Source organism: Erythrolamprus reginae, chromosome 8 (assembly GCF_031021105.1).
Source record: "Erythrolamprus reginae isolate rEryReg1 chromosome 8, rEryReg1.hap1, whole genome shotgun sequence".
Lineage (NCBI taxonomy): Eukaryota > Metazoa > Chordata > Lepidosauria > Squamata > Dipsadidae > Erythrolamprus > Erythrolamprus reginae.
The window spans coordinates 12068034-12091978 of NC_091957.1; the positions used below are offsets into that span (position 1 = coordinate 12068034).

Here is a 23945-nt window from a genome sequence, read left to right on the forward strand (position 1 = left end):
CGAGGCCCTTCCGCCGTGCGAAGACACCCCACCGCACCCCCCAACCCCCCATAAGCCAAAGCAAGAGCGCTCACCTTCCAGCCGCATCCCCACGGCCAAGCACTTTTGGAAACGGCAGTACGGGCACCGCTTCCCGCTGGGTCTTGTCGATCTTGCAGTTCTGGTTCTCCGTACACGTGTAGTGCTTGTTGTTCTGCACGGTCCTCTTGAAGAAGCCCTGGGCCAGGAGAGAGAGAGAGAGGGTGGGGTGGGGGGCTTGAGAGAGAGGCCCAAAGGAAGAGGGAAGCACTCCGCTCCGGGCCAGCTGCTGGGAATGTTTGAAGAATGTCGATTATTGGGGCTTTAGATAGCAATTTGTAATTGTGTTTTATTATTGTCTTTTTCACCCTTGCAAGCAGCCGTGAGTCAGATAGGAAAAGGGCAGCCTATAAATCTAATAAGTAAGTAAGTAAGTAAGTAAGGAAGGAAGGAAGGAAGGAAGGAAGGAAGGAAGGAAGGAAGGAAGGAAGGAAGGAAGGAAGGAAGGATGAAGGAAGGAAGGAGGAAAAGGAAGGAAAGAAAGAAAAATGGAAGGAAGGATGAAAGGGAGAAAAGGAAGGAAAGAAAAAAGAAGAAAGAAAGAAAAGGAAGGAAAGAAAGAAAGAAGGATGGATGGAAGGGAGAAAAGGAAGGAAGGAAAGAAAGAAAATAGAAGGAAAGAAGGAAGGAAAGAAAGAAAGAAAAAAGGAAGAAGAAAGCAAAGAAAGGAAGGAAGCAAAGAAAGAAGGCAGGAAGAAGGAAATAAATAGGAAGGGAGGAAAGAAGAAAAGAAAGAAAGAGGGAGAGAGAGAAAGAAAGAAAAAAAGAAAGAAAGAAAGAAAGAAGGGAGCACAGGGAGGGGGATGAGCGGTGAGTGTGAAAAACTATTCTAAGGTGCGTGAGGACTCCAATCCCCAAAATCCCCCTCGCCTGTCCAGGTTGGAGGATTCTGGGAGCTGAGGGTCCACACAGGGCCATCTGAACAGTATTACCTGTATTGCCCCCCTTCCAGGGCAAAGCAGTGTATAGGAGCCCCTACCACAACTACCGACAGGAATGAAAATGTAAAATGGTCGATAAAAGTAAACATATTTCTTTTATTGGCACTCCCAACCAAATAGGTATGTGGCCCTTGTGCTCATGGGGCCAACGGGCAAGTGTCCCTCAGCTCTGAGTCCAGAGGGGGGGGGCTGCATCCCAATTCCATCTGCTGGGGAATTCACTTAACCCCCAATTAACTCGCCCAAACAACATCCCCCCCCCCCAAGCCCCAAGGTGGGCGTCATTTGTTTTACGCTAATCTTGTATTCGAATGAATGTCATAAAAAAATTAAAATATTCATGTGTGAACGTCATATAAAATTTAAATTTTATAAGTTTGAATGAAAGTTCAAATGCTGGTAAGGGTAGGGCTAGCTGATGAGAGCCAAATAGCTTGAAATAGATCTAGTTTCCCTTCCTTTTCATTATCAGCAAAAATGTTACACAAACACACACACACACACACATCTATCTCTACACCTATCTATCTATCATCTCTATCTATCATTTATCTCTCTATCATCTATCCACCCGTCCATCTATCTACCCTATCTATCATCTTTCTCTCTACCTCTTTATCATCTGTCTGTCTGTCTGTCTATCTATCATTTATCTATCATTCATTCATCCATCCATCCATCCACCCATCCACCCAACCCACCCACCCACCCACCCACCCACCCATCTATCTATCTATCTATCTATCTATCTATCTATCTATTATCTATCTATCAATCATTTATCTATCTATCTATCATTTATCTATCATCCATCCATCCATCCATCCATCTATCTATCTATCAATTATCTATCATCTATCCATCCATCCATCCATCCATTTAACTATCCATCCATCCATTTAACTATCTACCCTATCTATCATATCTCTATCTATCTATCTCTTTATCTATCATCAATTTATCTATCTATCTATCTATCATCCATCCATCCATCCATCCATCCATCCATCCATCCCTCTATCTTAGAAAGTTTGCTGGCCTGCGAATACAACCACCGGGGCCGGTGCGCCTCTAGATACAATTCTTCCTGGGACAAAACCATAAAACTGTCTACTTTGGCTTTTAAAAAATAAATTAAAAAGTACTGTATCTCCCAATTTTTGGATAAGTCCTCAAGATAACTAGCTTCACATTCGCATAATTTAACAAAGGGCATTTTTTAAAAAATCCTTTAGCGCCAGTCTGACTTAGGCTCTTTCTGTTATCCTCAAACGCCCCCCCCCCAGCCTGGCGAGGTAGGTTCCACCTGGAAAAAGTAGCTAAACAAAGACACACCCCCATCCCATGAAATTGGGGGGGGGGGGGACGAAGGTCGCCGCTCCCTGCCTTTCATTCTCCCCACCTCTGGCCTCAACATTCATCCGTGAAATGGGCTTAATCCTTCAAACTATAATAATATGAGTTTATAAAATGTAATGAAGCTGAAAAAAGAAATATGCAATGGTGTATCGGTGCAGAACTCCATACTGTACTTATTGTGATTTTGTTCTTTTTAAAAAATGAAAAATTAATAAACTCTATTTTTAAAAAATCCTCAAGACTTAAGCCGGAAGGAACAGTGGAGCTGGAGGCGATGATAATAACGAAAAGAAACTAATGGTTTGTTCATCATTACCCTTATTTGGAATAATGTGAATAGTTATCGACACGAGGGTCCCTTTCTTGAAACGGGACTCGAAAGGAGCTTCCACGCGTGAATAATAAATGGACGGATCGATGCTATAAACACGGGGATTCCTATTTTAATACGACCCGCCTCTGGATTCCATGCGCGCCGCAAAAAAAATAATATTAAACTCTCGTTCTTTCTCCCTCCTTTCCCTCGCCCACCCTTCACTTCCAAGAGGAAAGGTCTCCCGACCATTTTCACGCCCCTTGGGACTGGAGAATCCACCCTCTGTCATGTTCCCCCCCAAACCCACCGAAAAATACCCAGAGGAAAAAAGAATAAGCTACAGTATTTCTTAAGTCCACCTTCGTTTTAAAATCTAGGGGTCCTTTGGACTTGGAGGCGGCGTTTTAATGGGATAGTCGTGGTCTTGTTTAAAAAGGGGGGTCGTTTGGGAATGTGGCTTGAGAGAAGGACGTAGGCATTTCTCCTCCCCCCCCCCCAGCCCGAAAAAAAATCAATTCGATGGGAAAAAAACACCGCCCCGCGAGATCTGGATTAAACTAGAAAAGGGAAAGTGTTTTTTACGCGTTCGCCCCCTTGAATCTCCAAATCAAAATTCCTCTCCCCCTCCCCCATGAAAGAAGCCAAATGAGCCCCCTCCCCCGCGCTCCCCGCGACCCTCCGAGGGACCAGGCGGGTGGGGACGAGGGGGGGCTGCGGGAGCCCCCCCAAAGGGGCCGGCTGCCCACCTTCGACTCGCTTTCGTTTCTTGAAACCAAGGCGTCATTTCGCTCTTTTTTAATTTCCCATCTCAAAATATTTAGAGGGGGGTGGAAATGCCAAGCGAGGGGGGGGGAGAGGCAATTTCCCTCCCTGCGGTGGGGGTGGGGGGTGAAATCAAACTCGAGAGGTTTAATTGCCCCCCCCCTTCCAAAATATTTTTTTAAAGAGAAAAATTGGCACCGTCTCTTCCGCGTTCTTGGCATGCCGTTCCGTTCCAGCTGCCGATGAAAACCCGGAGGAGTTTTGATTCTAAGAGATTCTCCCTTGGTTTCTTCCCAAATCTCTTTCTCTCTTTCATTCTCTCTCTCATTCTCTTTCTAATTCTTGTTATCTCTCTCTCTTTCTCTCCTGCATTCTCTCTCTCTCATTCTTGTTATCTCTCTCTCTCATTCTCTCTTTCTCTCTCATTCTCTCATTCTCTCATTCTCTCTCTCTCTCTCTCTCATTCTCTCATTCTCTCTTTCTCTCTCATTCTCTCATTCTTGTTATCTCTCTCTTTCCCCAATTCTCTCCCATTCTCTCTCTCTCCCTCTCATTCTCTCTCTCATCCTCTTTCTTATTTTATCTTTCTTTTCTTTCTTTCTTTCTCTCATTCTCGTTACCTCTCATTCTAATTCTCTCTCTCTTATTCTCTCTCTTTCTTTCTCTTTCTCCCTCATTTCTCTCTTTCTCTCCCTCTCATTCTCTCTCATTCTTGTTCTCTCTCATTCTCATTCTCTCATTCTCTCTCTCATTCGCTTTCGAATTCTTGTTATCTCTCTCTCTTTCTCTCCTGCATCCTCTCTCTCTCTCATTCTTGTTATCTCTCTCTCTCTCATTCTCTCCCATTCTCTCTTTCTCTCTCATTCTCTCTCATTCTTGTTATCTCTCTCCCCGCAATTCTCTCCCATTCTCTCTCTCTCCCTCCCTCTCATTCTCTCTCTCATCCTCTTTCCTATTTTCTCTTTCTTTTCTTTCTTTCTTTCTCTCATTCTCGTTACCTCTCATTTTAATTCTCTCTCTCTTATTCTCTCTCTTTCTCTTTCTCCCTCATTTCTCTCTTTCTCTCCCTCTCATTCTCTCTCATTCTTGTTCTCTCTCATTCTCATTCTCTTTCTCTCTAATTCTCTCTCATTCTTGTTATCTCTGTCATTCTCTCTCATTCGCTCGTTCGTTCTCGTTCTCTCATTCTAATTCTCTCTCATTATCTCATCATCTCATTCTCTCTTTCTCTCTCTCTCTCATTTTCGTTATCTCATTCTTATTCTCTTACTCACTCACTCTTTCTCTCTCATTCTCTCTCTCTCTTATTTTCTCTCTTTCATTTCTCTCTCTCTCTCTCTCTCCTATTTTTCCCCCTTCACCTCTTCGGATTCTTTTTCAACGGTTCGACTTTTAACTCGACTTTCAGCTTTCTCGGATCTTCCCAAGAAATCTTTCTGGGACCAAGCAGAGGCCGGCGTCAAGGAAAGAAGGCCGGAGTGATGCCGAATCCGGGAGGGAAAAACTTATCTATTTAATACCTGGGCCTCCAAAGCGATGGAGTATTTTTTCCCCCGCGGAAGGATGCGTGGAGGGATCGACGCCCGGTTCAAAAAATTAAAAAAATAAAAATAAAATACCCAAAGAGAAGAGCCGGAATTCGTTTGGACGCTAAACCGCCTTCGCCCAATTCGGAGTCAACTAAACGGAATTCTGAACCGAATCTACAGGTTCTGGGCTGGAGCGGCGAAGGATGGCCAGGATCGCCATTAAATGAATCCTAAGGCGACGTAAAATAAAATCAAATCAAGTCAAATCGGGGGCAATAATTCCATACAGAGGCGAGATCGCGCGGACTTTGCTTCGACCCAGCAGTTAAAACCTCTGTTGTTTTATTTTTAAAAACCTACCGAGATTGGAGGATTTTTTTTTTTTGGCTGCTCAGGGCTGCAACCGCTTTGCCTCCTTCCAAGAATTGGAATCGCCAAAGCGACAAAATCATATATAATATAGAAAAGCTTAGTATATTTTTAAGAATTTAAACGTTCCAGAGATCGTAATATCTATCGTTTATATATATATACATATGGATATTACATATACATATACAGTACATATAAATATTACATATACATATACACATACATACATACATACATACATACATACATACATACATATATATATATATATATATATATACAAATAATTCTTTTTAACATTAATTAGATTTCTTATACATATGATTTTCATTATGCTGTATGCCGCCCTGAGTGAGTCGCTTCGAGAAGGGCGGCATAGTTAAATAAATAAATAAATAAATAAATAAATATGTACATACATACATATATACATACATAAATAAATAGACATATATATATATATATATATATATATATATATATGAATATATACACATTATATACACATGCATACACATATATGTATATATATATATATATATATGCATACAAGTCTAATAAATTATTATTATTATTATTACATATGTATATGTATATATATATATGTATATGTATATGTATATGCATGTACGTATGTATGTACACATAATAGTGCTATCCTAGTCTCCCTTAATTTTGAAAAATCAGCAAAAATATGTGATACATATATATACAACACACACACATATATTCCAAACTTGCAAAGAACTGATAAAGAAATAAAGATATATATGTAACACATTTAGCTGATAAAGAAAAGGCAGACTAGTATAGATCTATTTAGTACTGTAGATATATCTAGTATATATGTGTGTGTGTGTGTGTGTGTGTGTATATATATATATATATCCCGAAGTCCGCACCACCGAAAAACAATTATCAATATTAATTATGATGATGAGGATTATAATTATTATTCCTTGCCGTCAAAGAAGGAAAACCTCACCAGATCTGGGACGCAAATGGATCCGGAGCTGCGGCAGGGATCCGGGGCTTTCCTCGCCTTGCCGAAACCCCCCTTTTCTCCTCTCCGCTGACCGGAGACACCCCACCCGCTAAAACCGTCTTACCCCTCCGGCGTCCCGGAGCGGAGGAGCCGCCAGATCCCCGGAAGGCGGGTCTGCTGCGGGGCGCGGCGCCGCCGGATCCTGGGCGACCCTCCTCCCCGATTTCGTCGGCAACTTCATTATGATAATTCCGACGGCGGCGGGGCCGCGCTTCTACCCCCCACCCCTCCGGGGATGCTGGAGGGGCCTGCGGGGGTCTTAAGTCTGCTTCCCCGCGAGCCCTCCGGGATGCGCTGCTCGGAGAAGGGTCCCCCTTTCCTCTTGCGCGCCCCGCGCCCCAAATCACGCCGCCTCGCCCCCCCCCCCCAAAAAAAAACAACACGCCACCCACCTTGCAACTTTCGCAGGTCAGCAGCCCGTAGTGGTAGCCGGAGACTTTATCCCCGCAAACGGGGCACAGCTCGTCCAAATCTTCGTCGTACGAATAATCCATCACCTTTGAGGCGCGCCTGCGGGGGGAGGAAAGGAGAGAGAAAAAAACGGTGGGGAAACCTTCCCCGGGGAGCAGGGGGGGAAGGGGGGGAAGAGAGGGAGAGGGAGGGAAGGAAGGAAGGAAGGAGCCGCGGGTGCCCCGACGAGAGGTGGCCGAGAGATTTGGGGGGGGGGACACAGGCGGCGCTGACTTTATAAAGCCGCCGGCGGGGGGGACGTGCGCGCCGATGCGCCTTCGCCAAGCGTTCTCGTGCGGGCGGGGAACGCACGGGAACCCCCCCACCCCTCGCCTGCCTCTACCGCCGTCGGGAAGGAGGGCACTGAGAGGGCTCGGCTCTCCACTGGACGCCCCCCCTTCCCCTTGGGGGGGCGGGCTCGGCCAGAGTCCAACCCCCCCTCAAAGATACACACCACCATCCCTTCTCTCTCCACCCCGATGACCAGGCACCTAACGGGCATCGCCCTCTTGTTCCTGCCCCCAATTCCAAGGGAGGGAGGGGGGAAGGCTGGGTCCTTGCTGCGCCCCCCTCCCGCCCCATGCCGGTATCGGAGCCCCGACGGGGCGCACCGCGGGCTCCAGAGGCAGCCCAGGTAGAAGGGTGCGCATTCTGGCTGGCAACCGGCCCCGCAGAGAGGCAAAGACAAGGCCGTTGCGGGCTCTCGGGTTTTTTTCTCCCCCCTCCATTCCCCGGGGGGGGGCGGACGCTCCGAGACACACACACCTCCCCCGCGCGGATTCCCTTCGCGGAGGGACCCACAGTCGATTGAATCATTTTCCGAGGTGCGATCCAACCAAGCTGGAGCGTTTATCTGGATTGGAATTAGAGAGGGACAGAAGAGTTTGTGGCTTTTGGAGGATGGGGGGGTTAAGATCGGGAGAAGGAAGATTTCTGCCCCAGAGGGGGGGGGAAACACAACCACACAGTCACACGCGCGCGCGGGGGGGCACAAACACACACAGAAACAAGTTCACACACATAAGCACACACACGGGGCCACCGCTTTCTGTCAGTTGGCGACCACTTTCCCCTTTCCACCAGCTGCCTCCATGGGGTGTTGGGGCAAGATGGAAACTGTAGTCCCCTTTGGCTCAGGGGAGGGCAAGGCGCAGGTAGCAGAGGCGGTTCATCTGCCCCCAGCTGAGCTGAGCTGGGTTGAGCTGAGGGCAGGACAAGCTCTTCACACCAGGCTTTTCTCTTTTTTTTTTTGAAGCTTTGCTCTGGTCATTCGGCTTGAAGGAAGGGAGGGAGGGAGGGAGGAATTAATTGAGAAGGAGAGGAAGGAAGTGAGGAAGGAATTAATTGAGAAGGAGAGGAAGGAAGTGAGGAAGGAATTAATTGAGAAGGAGAGGAAGGGGGGAAGGAAGGAAGGAAGGAAGGAAAGAAGGAAGGAAGGAGGGAAGGAAGGAGGGAAGGAAGGAAGGGAGGAAGGAATTAATTGAGAAGAAGAAGAAGGAAGTGAGGAAGGAATTAATTGAGAAGGAGAGGAAGGGGGGAAGGAGGGAAGGAAGGAAAGAAGGAAGGAAGGAGGGAAGGAAGGAGGGAAGGAAGGAAGGAAGGAAGGAAGTGAGGAAGGAATTAATTGAGAAGAAGAGGAAGGAAGTGAGGAAGGAATTAATTGAGAAGGAGAGGAAGGAAGTGAGGAAGGAATTAATTGAGAAGGAGAGGGAGGGAGGGAGGGAGGGGGAGGGAGGGAAGGCAGAAAGCTATACTCTAAGAGAGATGGAGGGGGGAGAGAAAAGACGCATATGCACAGTTACACAATCACCAAACTGGGGGGGTGGGGGGTCTTCACAGAACCGGCTCTGGCATTCTGGATTAATTCTATCACATCTGATGCAAAATCACGAGTTGAAGGTTTAAACCAGTACTATAGAAAATCGGGGGGGGGGGGTTGCTGCTGATGTAAGGGGGAAGATGCGGGGGGGGTGTCCCCCCTTTCCTTGACAAACACCCCACCCCGGGGGGGGAGGGAACCCCTTCATGCTCAGGAAATCTCACGTCCCTTCCTTCCGGGGCTCCTTCGTTTGTGCCCAAAGGGGACCCTGTTTCCTCCCTGCTGCCTTGGAGTCAAGGAGAGGGACCCTCTGGAGGTCATCCAAACGTTTCCGAAGGCTCTGTGTGCCTCCCGCAGCCTCCCTCTCCCCTTCAGCCTCGCTCATCCCCCCCCCCCACCAGCACCACCATCGGGGCTAGAAGCTTTGCTTGTCTCTCTGGGCGCCAAAAGCTTCTTATCCCATAATCAATGTGCCCTCCCCCCCCAAAAAAAACCCCTCCTCTGGCCTTTGCTGAGCAAAAAGGCATGTTTTGGTAGACAACAACTACACAACTTTTGCTCCCAGGCTCCTGAGCCACACATACACACTTGTGCCGACAGGCGCTAATATTTACAGCCGATGCCTCTGGATGTGGGTGGATTGAATACGACTAATTTTTAGATTAAATTGGGGCTTTTTAGACTGTTTGTTTTAGTTTTATTGGATTGCACAACTGTCTTTGTTCATAGATTGTAAGGCGCCTGGGGCAGGATTAAAAAAACCCTCATAAATAAATAAATAAATACACACATGTGTGTGTCTGTGTATTTTTATGTGTCTGTGTATCGGTGTGTCTGTGTGTCTGTTTGTGTGTGTCTGTGTGTTTCTGTGTATCTCTCTGTGTGTGTGTGTGTGTGTCTGTGGATGAGTGGGTCGGTGGGTGTCTGTGTGTCTGCGTTTCTGTGTGTGTGTGTGTTTCTGTCTGTGTGTTTCTGGGTGTTTCTGGGTGTCTCTATGTCTCTGTGTGTGTCTGTCTCTCTGTGTGTGTCTCTTTGTGTGTGTCTGTGTGTGTCTGTGTCTGTCCATGTCTCTGTGTTTCTGTGTGTTTTTATGTGTGTGTGTTTCTGGGTGTCTCTGGGTGTCTGCCTCTGGGTGTTTCTGTCTCTGTGTTTCTGTGTGTTTTTATGTGTGTGTCTGTGTGTCTCTCTCTGTGTGTGTATGTGTCTGTGTGTTTCTGTGTCTCTCTCTCTCTTTCTGCGTGTGTGTCTGAATATCTCTGTGTGTGTCTCTCTCTCTGTGTCTGTTTCTGTGTCTGTGAGTGTGTGTGTGAGGCGTGCAACATTTTTCTTTTCCTCCCAAAAGGCTCCAGGGGTGGAAAACAACCACTACAGGATCTCCAACCCCCATTGCACCCCTCAATCTGCTCCCCCACCACTCCAGCCAGCAAAGAGAGACCTAACACCACCGGAGGCAAAACCCTTCGGACACGCAGGAGGAAAAACACACCCAGTTCACACACCAACCGTCCCAGCGTTGTGGTGGAATCGAAAGCAAACTCAGCCGAATAACAACTCCAGGCCCACTGCCACCCGCCCCTCTCCTCCTCCTCCTCCTCTCCGACCCCCCACCCCACCCAGCCTCTTTGCAGAGGTCAAAAAAAGAACATCGACCGCGTGACCCCTTTGGCCCTCTGGTGGAAGATCTCCACATCTGGGCGCTTGGAAATCTAGCGTCTCAAGGAGCAGGCTGGGTGGTTTGGAGCTTTGCTTGCAAGGCAGTGGATCCCCCTGCAGGAGAGGGGCTGCCCTGGTGGCAGGAGTGTGTACTCCCTAGATTTACGCACACAACACAGACACAAACACACAACTGACAATCGTAGATGCTTTCCCCCCCCCCCCCGCATCCAGGTGAAGGCGCCTTTGCCATCTTCCTCCGTGTCGGGTGTGGGGAGGGGGCACTCACATCGTCTTCCTCCTGCAGCCTTTCTGGGGAGGAAGCACTTCCTGCCAGCCGAAATGGCGGCCAGGAGACAACCAGTAGCTAACCGGAGCCCAGTGCCAAAGGAACGGAAGGCCTGCTCAATCGTGGAACCGTAGGAGCACCGGAGAGCCAGAAGGCCCCTGAGCGTACACAGAGTTCTCCCTCAAGGCCGGCCCGAAGCTTGCAAGGCCGAACCTGGAAGAGAGAGGTGCACAAGTCTGGCGCATTTTAGAGTTGCGTTTAAGGGTCTGTCCGGAGGTGCGATCCATCCGAAGGGGGCTTAGAGCAACAATTCCAACATCTGGGGGGGGAAACCACAGGTGGAGACAACCATCCCTAGCTGGGTCAAAGAGATGGCGTGGCCCTCAACAAACGTGGCAGATAACAAAGAGGGAAATAAAGTTAGAACAGGGGTGTCAAAAAAGGCAAAAGGTTTATAAGATCTGAAGATAAACCATGAAGATACGTTTATGTCTTTCCTTAAAATTGGAAACTAGATTATCTTGCTTTTTTGAAGTACAGTATTATTATTATTATTATTTTTATTATTTTTATTATTTTTATCATTTTTATCATTTTTATCATTATCATTATCATTATCATTATCATTATCATTATCATTATCATTATCATTATCATTATCATTATCATTATCATTATCATTATCATTATCATTATCATTATTATTACAGTATTATTATTATTAGATTAGATTAGATTAGATTAGATTAGATTTATTGGATTTATATGCCGCCCCTCTCCGCAAACTCGGGGCGGCTCACAACAAGTAAAAACAATACATATTATTATTATTATTATTATTATTATTATTATTATTATTATTATTATTATTATTATTATTCTCTGCCCAGTTCTCATTCTTTAAATTTCTTTTTTCTTTCGTAAAATGTACAGTATTTACACATAGATAAAAATGTTTCCAATTCGATGTAAAAATATGTGATTCTGACGAAAATCGGGATGTACTTTTCTTCTATGTTTGTGTGTTTTTATATGTCTGTCTCATTTAAAAAAAAATTAAAATATGCATTTAAAAAAGGGGGTGTCAAACTCATGGGCCATGGCCCCACCCCTGCCCAGTTTAGCGGAAGGGGTGAAAAGTCATGTATCATGTGCCGGGTCTAGAACAACAGACAAGAAGGGCCCGACCTCACCAAAAGTGGCCCCATCTATTTCAGGGACATCCCCTGCAGCATGGGATTCAAGAGGGGCCCCAGGCAACACCCCCCATCTTTCTTTGGCTACCCCCACATCAAAATAGAAAGAGGGTGCCCGAGTCATGCTGAAACTGACCGGACACTGGAGTCAATTGGAAGGCATAGATAAGGTTCAAACAGGACATCGGAGAAAAGAAAGATTCGGTCCCTGAAGCATCAGAGAGTTAAGATTAACTTGTGAGAGGTAAGTTATTCTGAAATGGAGAGATGTGGAGAACTACGGACCAGTGAAAGAATAGACTGAGTTTCTGAAAAGCGAAGTTGGCTTCAATCTATCCAAATGTCGAGTTAAGAATTCTCCAAGATCAAAGGCAGACTTCTAAGCCACTTCCTTGGAAGACCAAAATAGCTTTTTTTTCCTGCCTTAAAAAAAGGAGCTTCCTCTCATTTTGGACTCACTCTGGAATTTGTGATGGAATGAAGAAGGAAAAACACAACAAAACCACGCTCTGGGACTCACCCATTCCTACCACGGGGAGACCACCTGAAAATGGAGGTCTCCAAACAAAGATCTGCTCGCAAGTGCCCACATTTGGGGAGCAGGAATCCATGTCTATATTTTGGGGGCGAAGGTGGGTGTTATCTAACCGAGGGAGCGAAAGACGCTACTACCACGCGTCTCGCCATGCAAATTCTGAGTCTTCAAGCCGAGCACTCCCCACTTTCTAAACAAAACCTCCCTTCTCCGGTATCAAAGCAAAGGTTGCGGGACTGATAACCGCTTGGGTCCCACTGTGGGAACCGACTCAAGATCTGGGCCTTTCTTCGGGGAGGTTTCCCTCCCGAGTAACTTGGAGAAGGTGGAAGGAAGCCCAGATGTTGGGGAAGGAAAGGCTGGCAAATCCAAGTGAACTACAACATCTCCACCCAGTCAGAAAAGGACCATGCAGAATTCTACTTTCCAGTTCAACCATCAGCCCTATTCGGGGGCCCCCGAGATCTTCCATCGGCCTAAAAGCAGAGAGGTTGGTGGACAAGGGCCGTCCGGCAGCTCCCGTCCCACCTCATCCTTAACTGGAGACCACGAATTATCGCCCCAAGTAGATAAAAGTACAATTGTTGCCATGACCTTGGCAGTGTCTGTTATCAATCACTTACTTGGAAAGTAGCCCTCAGTTAGTTTCGCTCTCCGCTTAGGAGTCCACCAGCTGAAGTCCTCCAAGAGTGAAAGTGGCCAGAGGCCAAAGTTTTTGGACTCCGGGTCTTAATCCGGATGGAGCCACATGGAGCCCACTTCTCCAACCGGCCGGCGGATCCCAAGTGCCAGGTGGATCTGTGGGTGATCTCCTTCTGGCAGTCCCCAAGCTTTGCCGGACCTCTTCGGTCCAGTCCCCGCCTCCAAATGGTGACCACGGTAAGATTTCAAGTTCTTGCTTCATTGGCTTTCTCCAGGGCCACGTGACGGTGCTAGCAACAGAAGGGAGAAAGGGAGGGGGGGGAAACAGAAAAAGAAGAAACAAAATTAAGATACAAAATACCACCGTTCATAAACCCAGCATCAGAATGTGGCAGCCGAGGAGATAAAAAGGACCTTTGCCATAGATAAAGCAACACAAGAAGGAAACTTGTGAATAGATGGTTGAAGGAGGAGGACAGAGAGCATTTGAAAAGAAAATTGAGGGAAGGAGGGAGGCGGTGGATTTATGGCTGCGGTCCTGCTGGCCTGAACAATTTTACTTTCGGTGTTCACTGCTTAGATTAGATTAACAGAGTCGGAAGGGGCCTTGTGGGTCATCTAGTCCAGCCCCCTGCCCAAAGCAGCAGACCATACAACCAATCGCAGCCCAATCTCTTCATGAAAGCTTCCATCGATGCAGAGAAGTAAGGGGTACCACAGGCTCCATCCTAAAGTACTCTTTCATATCTTCATAAATGTAAAATCCTGTCCCAGGTTAAAAAAAAACCCTCAAAAGATACATACAAACTGGGCGAAACCACACTCACAAGTGACTGTGAGAGAGATCTGGGAGTCTTGGTAGACAGCCAACTAAATATGAGCCAGCAATGTGCAGCGGCGGCTAAAAAAGCCAACACAATTTTGAGCTGCATCAACAGAGGGGTACAATCTAAGACTAAAGAGGTACTAATACCAGACCTCATCTAGAGTACTGCACTCAGTTTTGGGCTCCGAACTACATGGCAAACTCAAACTCAACCCAGACAAGACAGAGTGGCTGTGGGTCTTGCCTCCCAAGGACAATTCCATCTGTCCGTCCATTACCCTGGGGGGGGGGAACTACTGACCCCCTCAGAGAGGGTTCGTAACTTGGGCGTCCTCCTCGATCCACAGCTGACATTGGAACATCATCTTTCGGCTGTGGCGAGGAGGGCGTTTGCCCAGGTTCGCCTGGTGCACCAGTTGCGGCCCTATTTGGACAGGGAGTCATTGCTCACAGTCACTCATGCCCTCATCACCTCGAGGTTCAATTACTGCAACGCTCTCTACATGGGGCTACCTCTGAAAAGTGTTCGGAAACTTCAGATCGTGCAGAACGCAGCCGCGAGAGCCATCGTAGGGCTTCCAGGATTCGCCCACGTTTCTTCAACACTCCATGGCTTGCATTGGCTGCTGATCAGTTTCCGGTCACAATTCAAAGTGTTGGTCATGACCTTTAAAGCCCTACATGGCATTGGACCAGATTACCTCCGGAACCGCCTGCTACCGCATGAATCCCAGCGACTGATAATGTCCCACAGAGTTGGCCTTCTCCCGGTCCCGTCGACTAAACAATGTTGTTTGGCGGGCCCCAGGGAAAGAGCCTTCTCAGTGGCAGCCCCAGCCCTCTGGAACCAACTCCCCCCGGAGATTAGAACTGCCCCCACCCTCCCTGTCTTTCGTAAACTACTCAAAACTCATTTATACCACCAGGCATGGGGGAGTTGAGATAGTTATGCATGGTATGTTTGTGTGTATGTTTGGTTTTATAATAGGGGTTTTTAGTTGTTTTTATTATTGGATTGTACATGTTGTGTTTATTATTGTTGTTAGCCGCCCCGAGTCTGCAGAGAGGGGCGGCATACAAATCCAATAAATTATTATTATTATTATTATTATTATTATTATTATTATTATTATTATTATTATTACAGCAGTCTACTAATACTTGAGAGGCTGCCACAGTGAGGAGGGGGGTCACACTGTTTTCCAGGGCTGCATCAACAATCTAAAACTAAAGAGGTACTAATACCACTTTATAATGCCCTTGTCAGACCTCACCTAGAGTACTACAATCAATTTTGGGTTTTGCGCTACAAGAAAGACATTGAAACTCTGGAAAAAGTACAGAAGAGAGCAACCAGAATGATAAAGAAATTAGAAACCACAAGGAAAGGTTGCAGGAACTGAGCATGGATAATCTAGCGAAGAGGAGGTCCGGGGCGACATGATAGCAATGTACAAATAGTTGAGAGGCTGCCACAGTGAGGAGGGGTATTAAATCTGTCCAGGAAATACAGTAGGCCTGGCAATTGTTAACAGGCTTTATTGGAGAACGGTAACAACAACCTCAATGTAACTAGATGGAACAACAACAACAAGATGGCCGTGCCTGGCAGCTTTTTATATCTGCTGCTGCCAGGCTAAGCCAACCAATCCCGGTTGTGTATTTTCCCGCCCAGGAATAAGGGGCGGGGCCACATTTCTCAACTGTCCCCTGGACACAACAAGGGGGTCACGCTGTTTTCCAGGGCACTAGAGGGCCAGACTAGGAGCAACGGATGGAAGCTGACCAAGGAGAGACTCAACCTGGAAATAAGGAGGAACTTTCTGACGGTGAGAGCGATCAACCGTGGAATGGCCTGCCTGCGGAGGTGGTGAACGCCCACCCCAACTGGAGACCTTCAACAAGAGACTGGGATGGTATAATGTCTCCTCCACCAGAGGTTGGACTAGAAGACTCACAGGGTCCCTTTCCAGCACAAACTAACTAATTAAATGACCTAGATCAGTGATAGCGAACCTTTCTTCCCTCAGGTGCTGAAATAGCGCATACATGCACATGCGCGCTCACACCCATCATTCAAAGCCCCTCACTTGTCCCACCCCACTGCACATGGGTGGGTGACCCCCCCCCCCCACTCCCTCATTTCATGACTTCCAGTAAGCCCAGTAAGCCCATTTTTCGCCCTTCTCAGGCTCCAGAATCATTCTTGGAGCTTGGGGAGGGCGAAAATGCTCCACCTGCCACCCTGGAGGCCCTCTGGAGGATAAAAACATAGAAACATAGAAGACTGACAGCAGAAAAAGACCTCATGATCCATCTAGTCTGCCCTTATGCTATTTCCTGTATTTTATCTTAGGATGGATATATGTTTATCCCAGGCATGTTTAAATTCAGTTACTGTGGATTTATCTACCATGTCTGCTGGAAGTTTGTTCCACGGATCTACAGTACTACTCTTTCAGTCAAATAATATTTTCTCACGTTGCTTTTGATCTTTCCCCCAACTAACTTCAGATTGTGTCCCCTTGTTCTTGTGTTCACTTTCCTATTAAAAACACTTCCCTCCTGAACCTTATTTAACCCCCTTTTCCTTCTGTCCTCCAGACTATACAGATTGAGTTCATTAAGTCTTTCCTGGTACGTTTTCCACCTTCCACCATTCTTGTAGCCCGTCTTTGGACCCGTTCAATTTTGTCAATATCTTTTTGTAGGTGAGGTCTCCAGAACTGAACACAGTATTCCAAATGTGGTCTCAACAGCGCTCTATATAGCGGGATCACAATCTCCCTCTTCCTGCTTGTTATCCTTCTAGCTATGCAGCCAAGCATCCTACTTGCTTTTCCTACCCTACCGCCCGACCACACTGTTCATCCATTTTGAGACTGTCAGAAATCACTACCCCTAAATCCTTCTCTTCTGAAGTTTTTTCTAACACAGAACTGTCAATACAATACTCAGATTGAGGATTCCTTTTCCCCAAGTGCATTATTTTACATTTGGAAACATTAAACTTTAGTTTCCATTGCTTTGACCATTTATCTAGTAAAGCTAAATCATTTACCATATTACACACACCTCCAGGATGAAATGTATTCGAATTTTTTGCTGCCCTTCTCCTTAGACTCAGGACGGCTTACAACATGTTAGCAATAGCACTTTTCAACAGAGCCAGCCTATTGCCCCCACAATCCGGGTCCTCATTTGACCCACCTCGGAAGGATGGAAGGCTGAGTCAACCTTGAGCCGGTGATGAGATTTGAACCGCTGACCTACAGATCTATAGTCAGCTTCAGTGGCCTGCAGTATAGCACTCTACCTGCTGCACCACTCCGGCTAATTGCCCTCCCAGAGCCTCCATGGGAGCCAAAAATCAGCTGGTGGGCACGGACATGCGCGCTGGAACTGAGCTAGGGCAATGGCACGCGTGCCATAGATTCGTCATCATGGGCCTAGATGAAGGAATAGCAGGAGAACTAACCAAATTTGCAGATGCTACCAAGCCATCGGGAGTGGCAAATACCCCAAAGGATGGACTCAGAATCTAGAGGGACATCGACAGACTTGAACACTGGGCCCAAGACCAACAAAATGAAATTCAACATGTAGAAAAGTAAAATCCTACACCTAGGTAAGAAGAATCAAAACTACGTATGCAAACTAGGTGAAACCACACTCAATAGCAGCGATTACGAGAGGGATCTCGGAGTTTGGGTGGACAACAGACTCAATATGAGCCAGCAGTGTGCAGCGGCAGCCAAAAAGGCCAACAGAGTCTTGAGCTGCATAAATAGAGGGGTACAATCCAGAACTAGGGAGGTACATTTGTTTAATTTAATTTAATTTAATTTAATTTAATTTAATTTAATTTAATTTAATTTAATTTAATTTAATTTAATTTAATTTAATTTAATTTAATTTAATTTAATTTAATTTAATTTAATTTAATTTAATTTAATTTAATTTAATTTAATTTAATTTAATTTAATTTAATTTAATTTAATTTAATTTAATTTAATTTAATTTAACTTTATTTTATTTATTCATTTAATTTCATTTAATTTTACTTTATTTTAATTATTCATTTAATTTATTTATTCATTTGTTTGTTTATTTACTCCAATACAAATTGAAAGTTAAAGAGAATAAAAACATGTAGTAGTAAATATCAGGGAAAGGATAGAAGAAAAGATATGAGAATAGAATACGTCAATGAAGAATAGAGGAAAGGATATATGAATGGAAGAAAAGAATATAGGAGAGACAATTGGACAGGGGATGGAAGGCACACTAGTGCACTTATGCTCGCCACTTACTTACTTACTTACTTACTTACTTACTTACTTACTTACTTACTTACTTACTTACTTACTTACTTACTCACTCACTCACTCACTCATTTATTTATTTATGCCGCCCTTCTCCGAGCATTCGGGGTGACTTACAACATATAAAAAAGAAATAACAGAATGCAACAGCTAAATCCAATGAATTAAAACTAAGCCAACAATCTAAGATTGATAATGCGACTTTATAAAGCCTTGATCAGATCACACCTGGAGTACTGCATCCAATTTTGGTCCCCACACTACAAAAAAGACATTGATGGGGAAAAAAAGACATGCAATCTCATTTGGAATGAGTTCTCAGCTCACCGTATTTCTCTTTCATCTGGTAAAACGTCTGTTTTCACCTCTTTTTCTATCACCTCTCATTTTTAATTCGTCATCTTCCTAAAGAGACATCCTTAGATGAAGGAGGCGCAAAAATGGACAATCGGAAGAGGAGAGACTGACAACAAGTAGCTCTCAACTCGGAATCCTTTGTGTGGTGACCAAAGTTACAATGGTACTTGGATGGGGAGGGGGAAAGTGACTTATGACTGGTCCTCGTAGTTATGACCACGGCACCATTCCCGCTCCCAGGGTCACATGATCAAAATCCAGGTGCTTAGCAACCAGCACGTATTAATCGTAGGTGCTCCATCAATGGAGGTTTTAAAGAGGAGACTGGGCAGTCACTTGTCTGGGATGGTAGAGGTTCTCCTGCTTGGGAGGGGGCTCTAGAAGACCACCAAGGTCCCCTTCCAACTTTGTCCTTCCTTCCTTCCTTCCTTCCTCCCACCCTCTCTTCCTCCTTCCCTCCTTTCCTTCCTTCCTTCTTCCTTTGCTCCCTCTGTTCCATCCTTCTTTCCTTCCTTCCTCCTTCCTTCCTTAATTCCCTCCCTCTCTCCCTCCTTCCTTCATTCCTTCCTCCCTCCCTTCTTTCCTTCTTTCCTTCCTCCCTCCTCCCTTTTTTTCTCCCTCTCTTAAAACAATCCTGGCAAAGAGAGGTTGCAAAAAACAGACCAACCATCTCGCTTAGCAATGGAAATCCTAATTCCAATACCACCACTGTTTCTCTCTTTTCTTTCTTTCCTTCTCCCCCTCCCTGTTTTTCTTTCTTTCTTTCTCTTTCACTTTCTCTCTGTTTTGTTTTTCTGTGTTTCTGTTTCTTTGTCTCTCTCTTTCCCTCCCTGTCTCTTTTGCTCACTCACTCACTCACTCTCTTTCTTTCTTTCTTTCTTTCTGTTTTTCTGTTTATCTCTTTCTTTTCCTTCCTCCTTCCTTCCTCCCTTCCTTCCCTCCCTCCATTTTTCTTTTTCTTTCTTTCTCCCTCCCTCCTCTTTCTGTTTTCTTTTCTCTTTGTTTCTGTCTCTCTCTTTCCCTCCTTCCCTCTCTGTCTCTCTTTCACTCCCTCCCTCTTTCTCTGCTTTTCACTGTTTCTCTCTTTCTTTCTTTCTTTCTTTCCCTCACTCCCTGTTTCGCTGTTTCTTTCTTTCTCTTTCTCTCTCCTCTCTGTTTTCTGTTTTTCGCTGTGTTTCTGTTTCTCTGTCCCTCCTTTCTTTCTTTCTTTCTCTTTCTTTCTCTTTCTTTCTCTTTGTTTCTTTCTTTCTCTCTTCCCCTTCCTCCACCTGTTTCTTTCCCTCCCTCCCTCTTTTTCTCTTCCTCTTTTTCTCTATTTCCCCCCATCCCCTCTCTGTTTCTTACTCTCTGTTCCTCTCTTTCTCTCTCTCTTTCCCTCCCTCCCCCTCTCTGTTTACTTCCCTCCCTCCCTTTCTTTTTCTCTCTTTCTGTTTCTCTCTGTTTCTTTTGATATTTCTCTCTCCCTCTCTCTCTGTTTCTCTCTCTCTCTTCTTTCCCTCCCTCCATTTCCTTCCCTCCTCCCTCTCTCTTCTCTCTGTCTCTGTTTCTCTCTTTCTCTGTTTCTCTCCCTCCCACCCACCTTTTCTCCCACCCTTTCTCTCATTGGCCAGTTTCCTGAGAAGAATGCCTATGGATGGCCAATCGGCTGTGGAGAAGGGGAAGTCAGTGAACATCTGGGAGAAGCTCGGCTTCTATTTTTTTGGGTGCTGTTGGGAGTGAAAACTCGGCAACCTCGTCAAACTGGACGAGATGGGGGTCCATCATTGTGGGTTGGAGTTGTTGCAAAGGAGGGAGGGGAGCAGAAAAAAAGCTGCACCCCACCCCAAGGAGCTCTGCCAAAGTGGTGAAACCCCTCCCCTGCTGCAAAAGGGAACCCACCCACCCCAAATGCCCAAAGGATGGAGTGGGAGGAAATACATTGGGCTCCATCTATTTCCTCCCTGGGCAGAAGAAGTTTGGAGCAGACGGGCGATGGGGATCATATGTTGCAACGTCCTGCCTGTCAACGACTACTTCAGCTTCAACCACAACAACACAAGAGCACATAACAGATTCAAGCTCAATATTAACCGCTCCAAACTTGACTAAAATATACGACTTAAGTAATAGAGTTGTTAAAAATTATTTTTTTAAAAAAACAACTGCAGTCTCCTTCTGGTGTGTATGGGGAGGGGGGAGCAAGGCACATCCTTGCCAAGTTTGGGCATTCTACCCCTTTGGGCTTCACCAAAATATACTTCACCAGAAGAGCCCTTCACTCCTCCACTCGAAACAGAATACCCTACGAAAATAGACTTACAATCCTGGGCCTAAAAAGCCTAGAACTAAGACGCCTTAAACAAGATCTAAGTATTGCCCACAAGATCATATTCTGCAACGTCCTGCCTGTCAACAACTACTTCAGCTTCAACCACAGCAACACAAGAGCACATAACAGATTCAAGCTCAATATTAACCGCTCCAAACTTGACTGTAAAAAATATGACTTTAGTAATCGAGTTGTTGAAGCGTGGAACTCATTACTGGACTCCGTAGTGTCATCCCCTAACCCCCAACATTTTACCCTTAGACTGTCCACAATTGACCTCTCCAGATCCCTAAGAGGTCAGTAAGGGGCGTGCATAAGCGCACAAGAGTGCCTTCCGACCCCTGTCCTATAGTCTCTCCTATATCCCATATATCTTCTCTTCTATCCCTTTATCTCCTATTCTCTCCTTGATTTATCTTATCCTATACTCTCCTATTCCTTCTCTAATTTTCTTTTCTTTTTCCCCTTGAAGGTGTCCTCTACTGCCTTCATTGTGTATTATTGTGTATTGGACAAAATTAAATAAATAAAAGGGTGGGGGCAGATGGAGGATCACGGGAGGATCTCATGAAGAAAGCTAGAAGAGGTGGGGGGGGGGGCAGGGCAGGATCTCTAGCAGGGAGGTCTGTGGAGGTTGCCAGCAAAGGGAGAACTTCAATTTCCCCCTCTAGGGCGTCCAGCCAAGCCAGACAATACCACAGGCCTCCCCACCAGCCAAGGAACATGGACTGGTTGCTAAGCAACCAGGACGAGTCAAGATGGTGGCCTTCTGCAAAGAGGGCTTTTCCTGCCCCTCTGCTGCCCCCAAGCTGCCCTCCGACTTTCCTGCAGACAGCCACCAACTCAAAACACACACACACACATTCTCCCCCCTAAAGGGGCTCCAACCTTGACAGCTCTCCTCAACTCCTAAATGTTGCGTTGGGGGCAGAGTTTGGGAAACCGGGCCTGCAAGGGTAGACGTCATTTGGCCTGCGAGGTGGAGAAACGGAGGGTGGGAGCTCGCCTCACTTAGTGAGGGAGGATGGCCTTTGAGGGTCTGCAGAGTGCTGGGGGGGGGCTCCTTCTCCTAGGCCTGAAAGCAGCAAGCAGCATGGGGCAGAGAGACAGAGACAGATAAACACACACAGAGAGAAACAGAGACACACAGAGAGACAGAGAAACAAAGAAACAGAGAGAGAGAAACAAAGAAACAGAGACACAGAGAGAGACAGAAAAAGAGGGAAACACACAGAAACGCAGAGAGAAACAGAGAGAAACAAAAAGAGAGACAGAGAAACAGAAATATATAGAGAGAAACAGAGACAGAGAGAGAGAGAGAGAGAGAAAAACACAGAAAAAACTGAGAAAGAGAGAAACACTGAGAAAAAACTGAGAAAGTAACACACAGAGAGAAACAGAGAGAGAGAGAAACAGAGAGAGAGAGAAACAGACACACACAGAAACAGAAGGAGAAAAATACAGAGAAACAGAGACACACATAGAGAGAGACAGAGAGAGAGAAACACACAGAGAAAAAACAGAGCAACAGAGAGAAACAAAAAGAGAAACAGAGAGAAACATATATATGCACTGTATATAGAGAGAAACAGATACAAAGTGAGAAACAGGGAAAGAAAGAGAGAAAGAGAGAAAAACAGAGAAACAGACACACACAAAAACAGAAAAAACAGAGAGATAGAGACATAGAAATACAGAGAGAAAAAGAAGCAGAGACACAGAGAGAGACAGAGAAAGAGAGAGACAGAGAGAGACACACACAAAAACAGAAAAAACAGATAGAGACATAGAAATACACAGAGAGAGAAACAGAGACAGAGAAACAGAGAGAAAAACAGGCAGAAACAGACAAAGAGAGAGAGGAGAAAACAGACACAGAGAGAGACAGAAATATGTATAGAGAGAAAGAGAGAGAGAAACAGAGAGAAACAGAGACACAAAGAGAGAGAGAGAGAGAGAAACAAACAGAGAGAGCGAAAGAGCGGTGGGGGGGAGAGAGAGGGCTTCCGGCTGCATCAGCGGTAATTATCAGCCAAATGCCAGATGTTCCGAGATGGTGCCAATGACACAAGAAATAAATCATAAAGCTCAGGAAGGTTTCAAGGCCTTGGCTGGGTGGCTTCGAAGGCTTCAGCCGCTCAGCCGAGAGCAGGAATGGCTCCTAAGTCGAGTGGCACTTCCTTGGGCCAGGCTATAAATGGGGCCGGCTATTTTAAAACAACTGGATATATGCACAAAGATGGAATGATTCAAAAATACCTGAAGGTAGAGAAATAATTAAGAAAATATACGATTGTGCAGAGATGGACCAGCTAACTGTTGTGAGCCACCCCGAGTCTGCGGAGAGGGGTGGCATACAAATCTAATAAATAATAATAATAACAACAACAACAACAACAACAACAACAATGGCCATAAATGATAGAAAAGATTCGGATTACTATAACACCTGGATAATGTGGTAGAAATGGACAGAAAAAAGGAAAATGGGTTTATGATTAAAACATGTATGATACTAGAACAGTGTTTTTTCAACCAGTGTGCCGTGGCACACTAGTGTGCCGCGAGACATGGTCAGGTGTGCCGCGAAGTTCAGAGAGAGAAAGAAAGGGAAGAGAAAGAAAGAAAGAGAGAGAGAAAGCAAGAGAGAAAGAGAACGAGAGAGAGAGAAAGAAAGCAAGAGAGAGAGAAAGAGAACAAGAAAAAGAAAGCAAGAGAGAGCGAGAGAGAAAGAAAGCAAGAGAGAGAAACAGGGAGGGAAGGAGAGAGAGAAAGACATAGAGGGAGGTAGGGAGGGAGAGAGAGAGCAAAAAAGAGAGGAAGGAAGGAAGAGAAAGAAAGAGGGGTGGAGAGAGAGAGAGAAAGAAAGAGGGAGAGAAAGAGGGAGGGAGAAATAATGCGAAAGGGAGGAAGAGAGAGATAATTTTTTGTCCAAACTTTTTTTTAGCGCCCCCCCCCCCCCCCCCCGCTCAATGTGCCCCAGGGTTTCGTAAATGTAAAAAATGTGCCACGGCTCAAAAAAGGTTGAAAGTCACTGTACTAGAATATAGGTACAGATAAATATTTTTATAACTTATGGATAAGAAGAAATTAATTGGATGTTAACTTAGCAAAAAATAGTTGGATTTGTATTTGTATTGTTG

The 23945-nt window shown here is 45.6% G+C and overlaps 1 protein-coding gene across 1 annotated transcript in view; it reads right to left on the bottom strand.

The window, feature by feature from the left end:
• Positions 1-21772, bottom strand: part of NR5A1 (nuclear receptor subfamily 5 group A member 1) — a 65658-nt gene extending 43886 nt beyond the window's left edge. The window contains 5 exon segments of the mRNA XM_070758845.1: positions 75-132; positions 134-217; positions 6795-6912; positions 12968-13276; positions 21691-21772. Of these exon segments, the coding sequence (XP_070614946.1) occupies positions 75-132; positions 134-217; positions 6795-6896 (244 nt within the window). The 5' untranslated portion in view covers positions 6897-6912; positions 12968-13276; positions 21691-21772.
• Positions 21773-23945: the final 2173 nt, after the last annotated feature.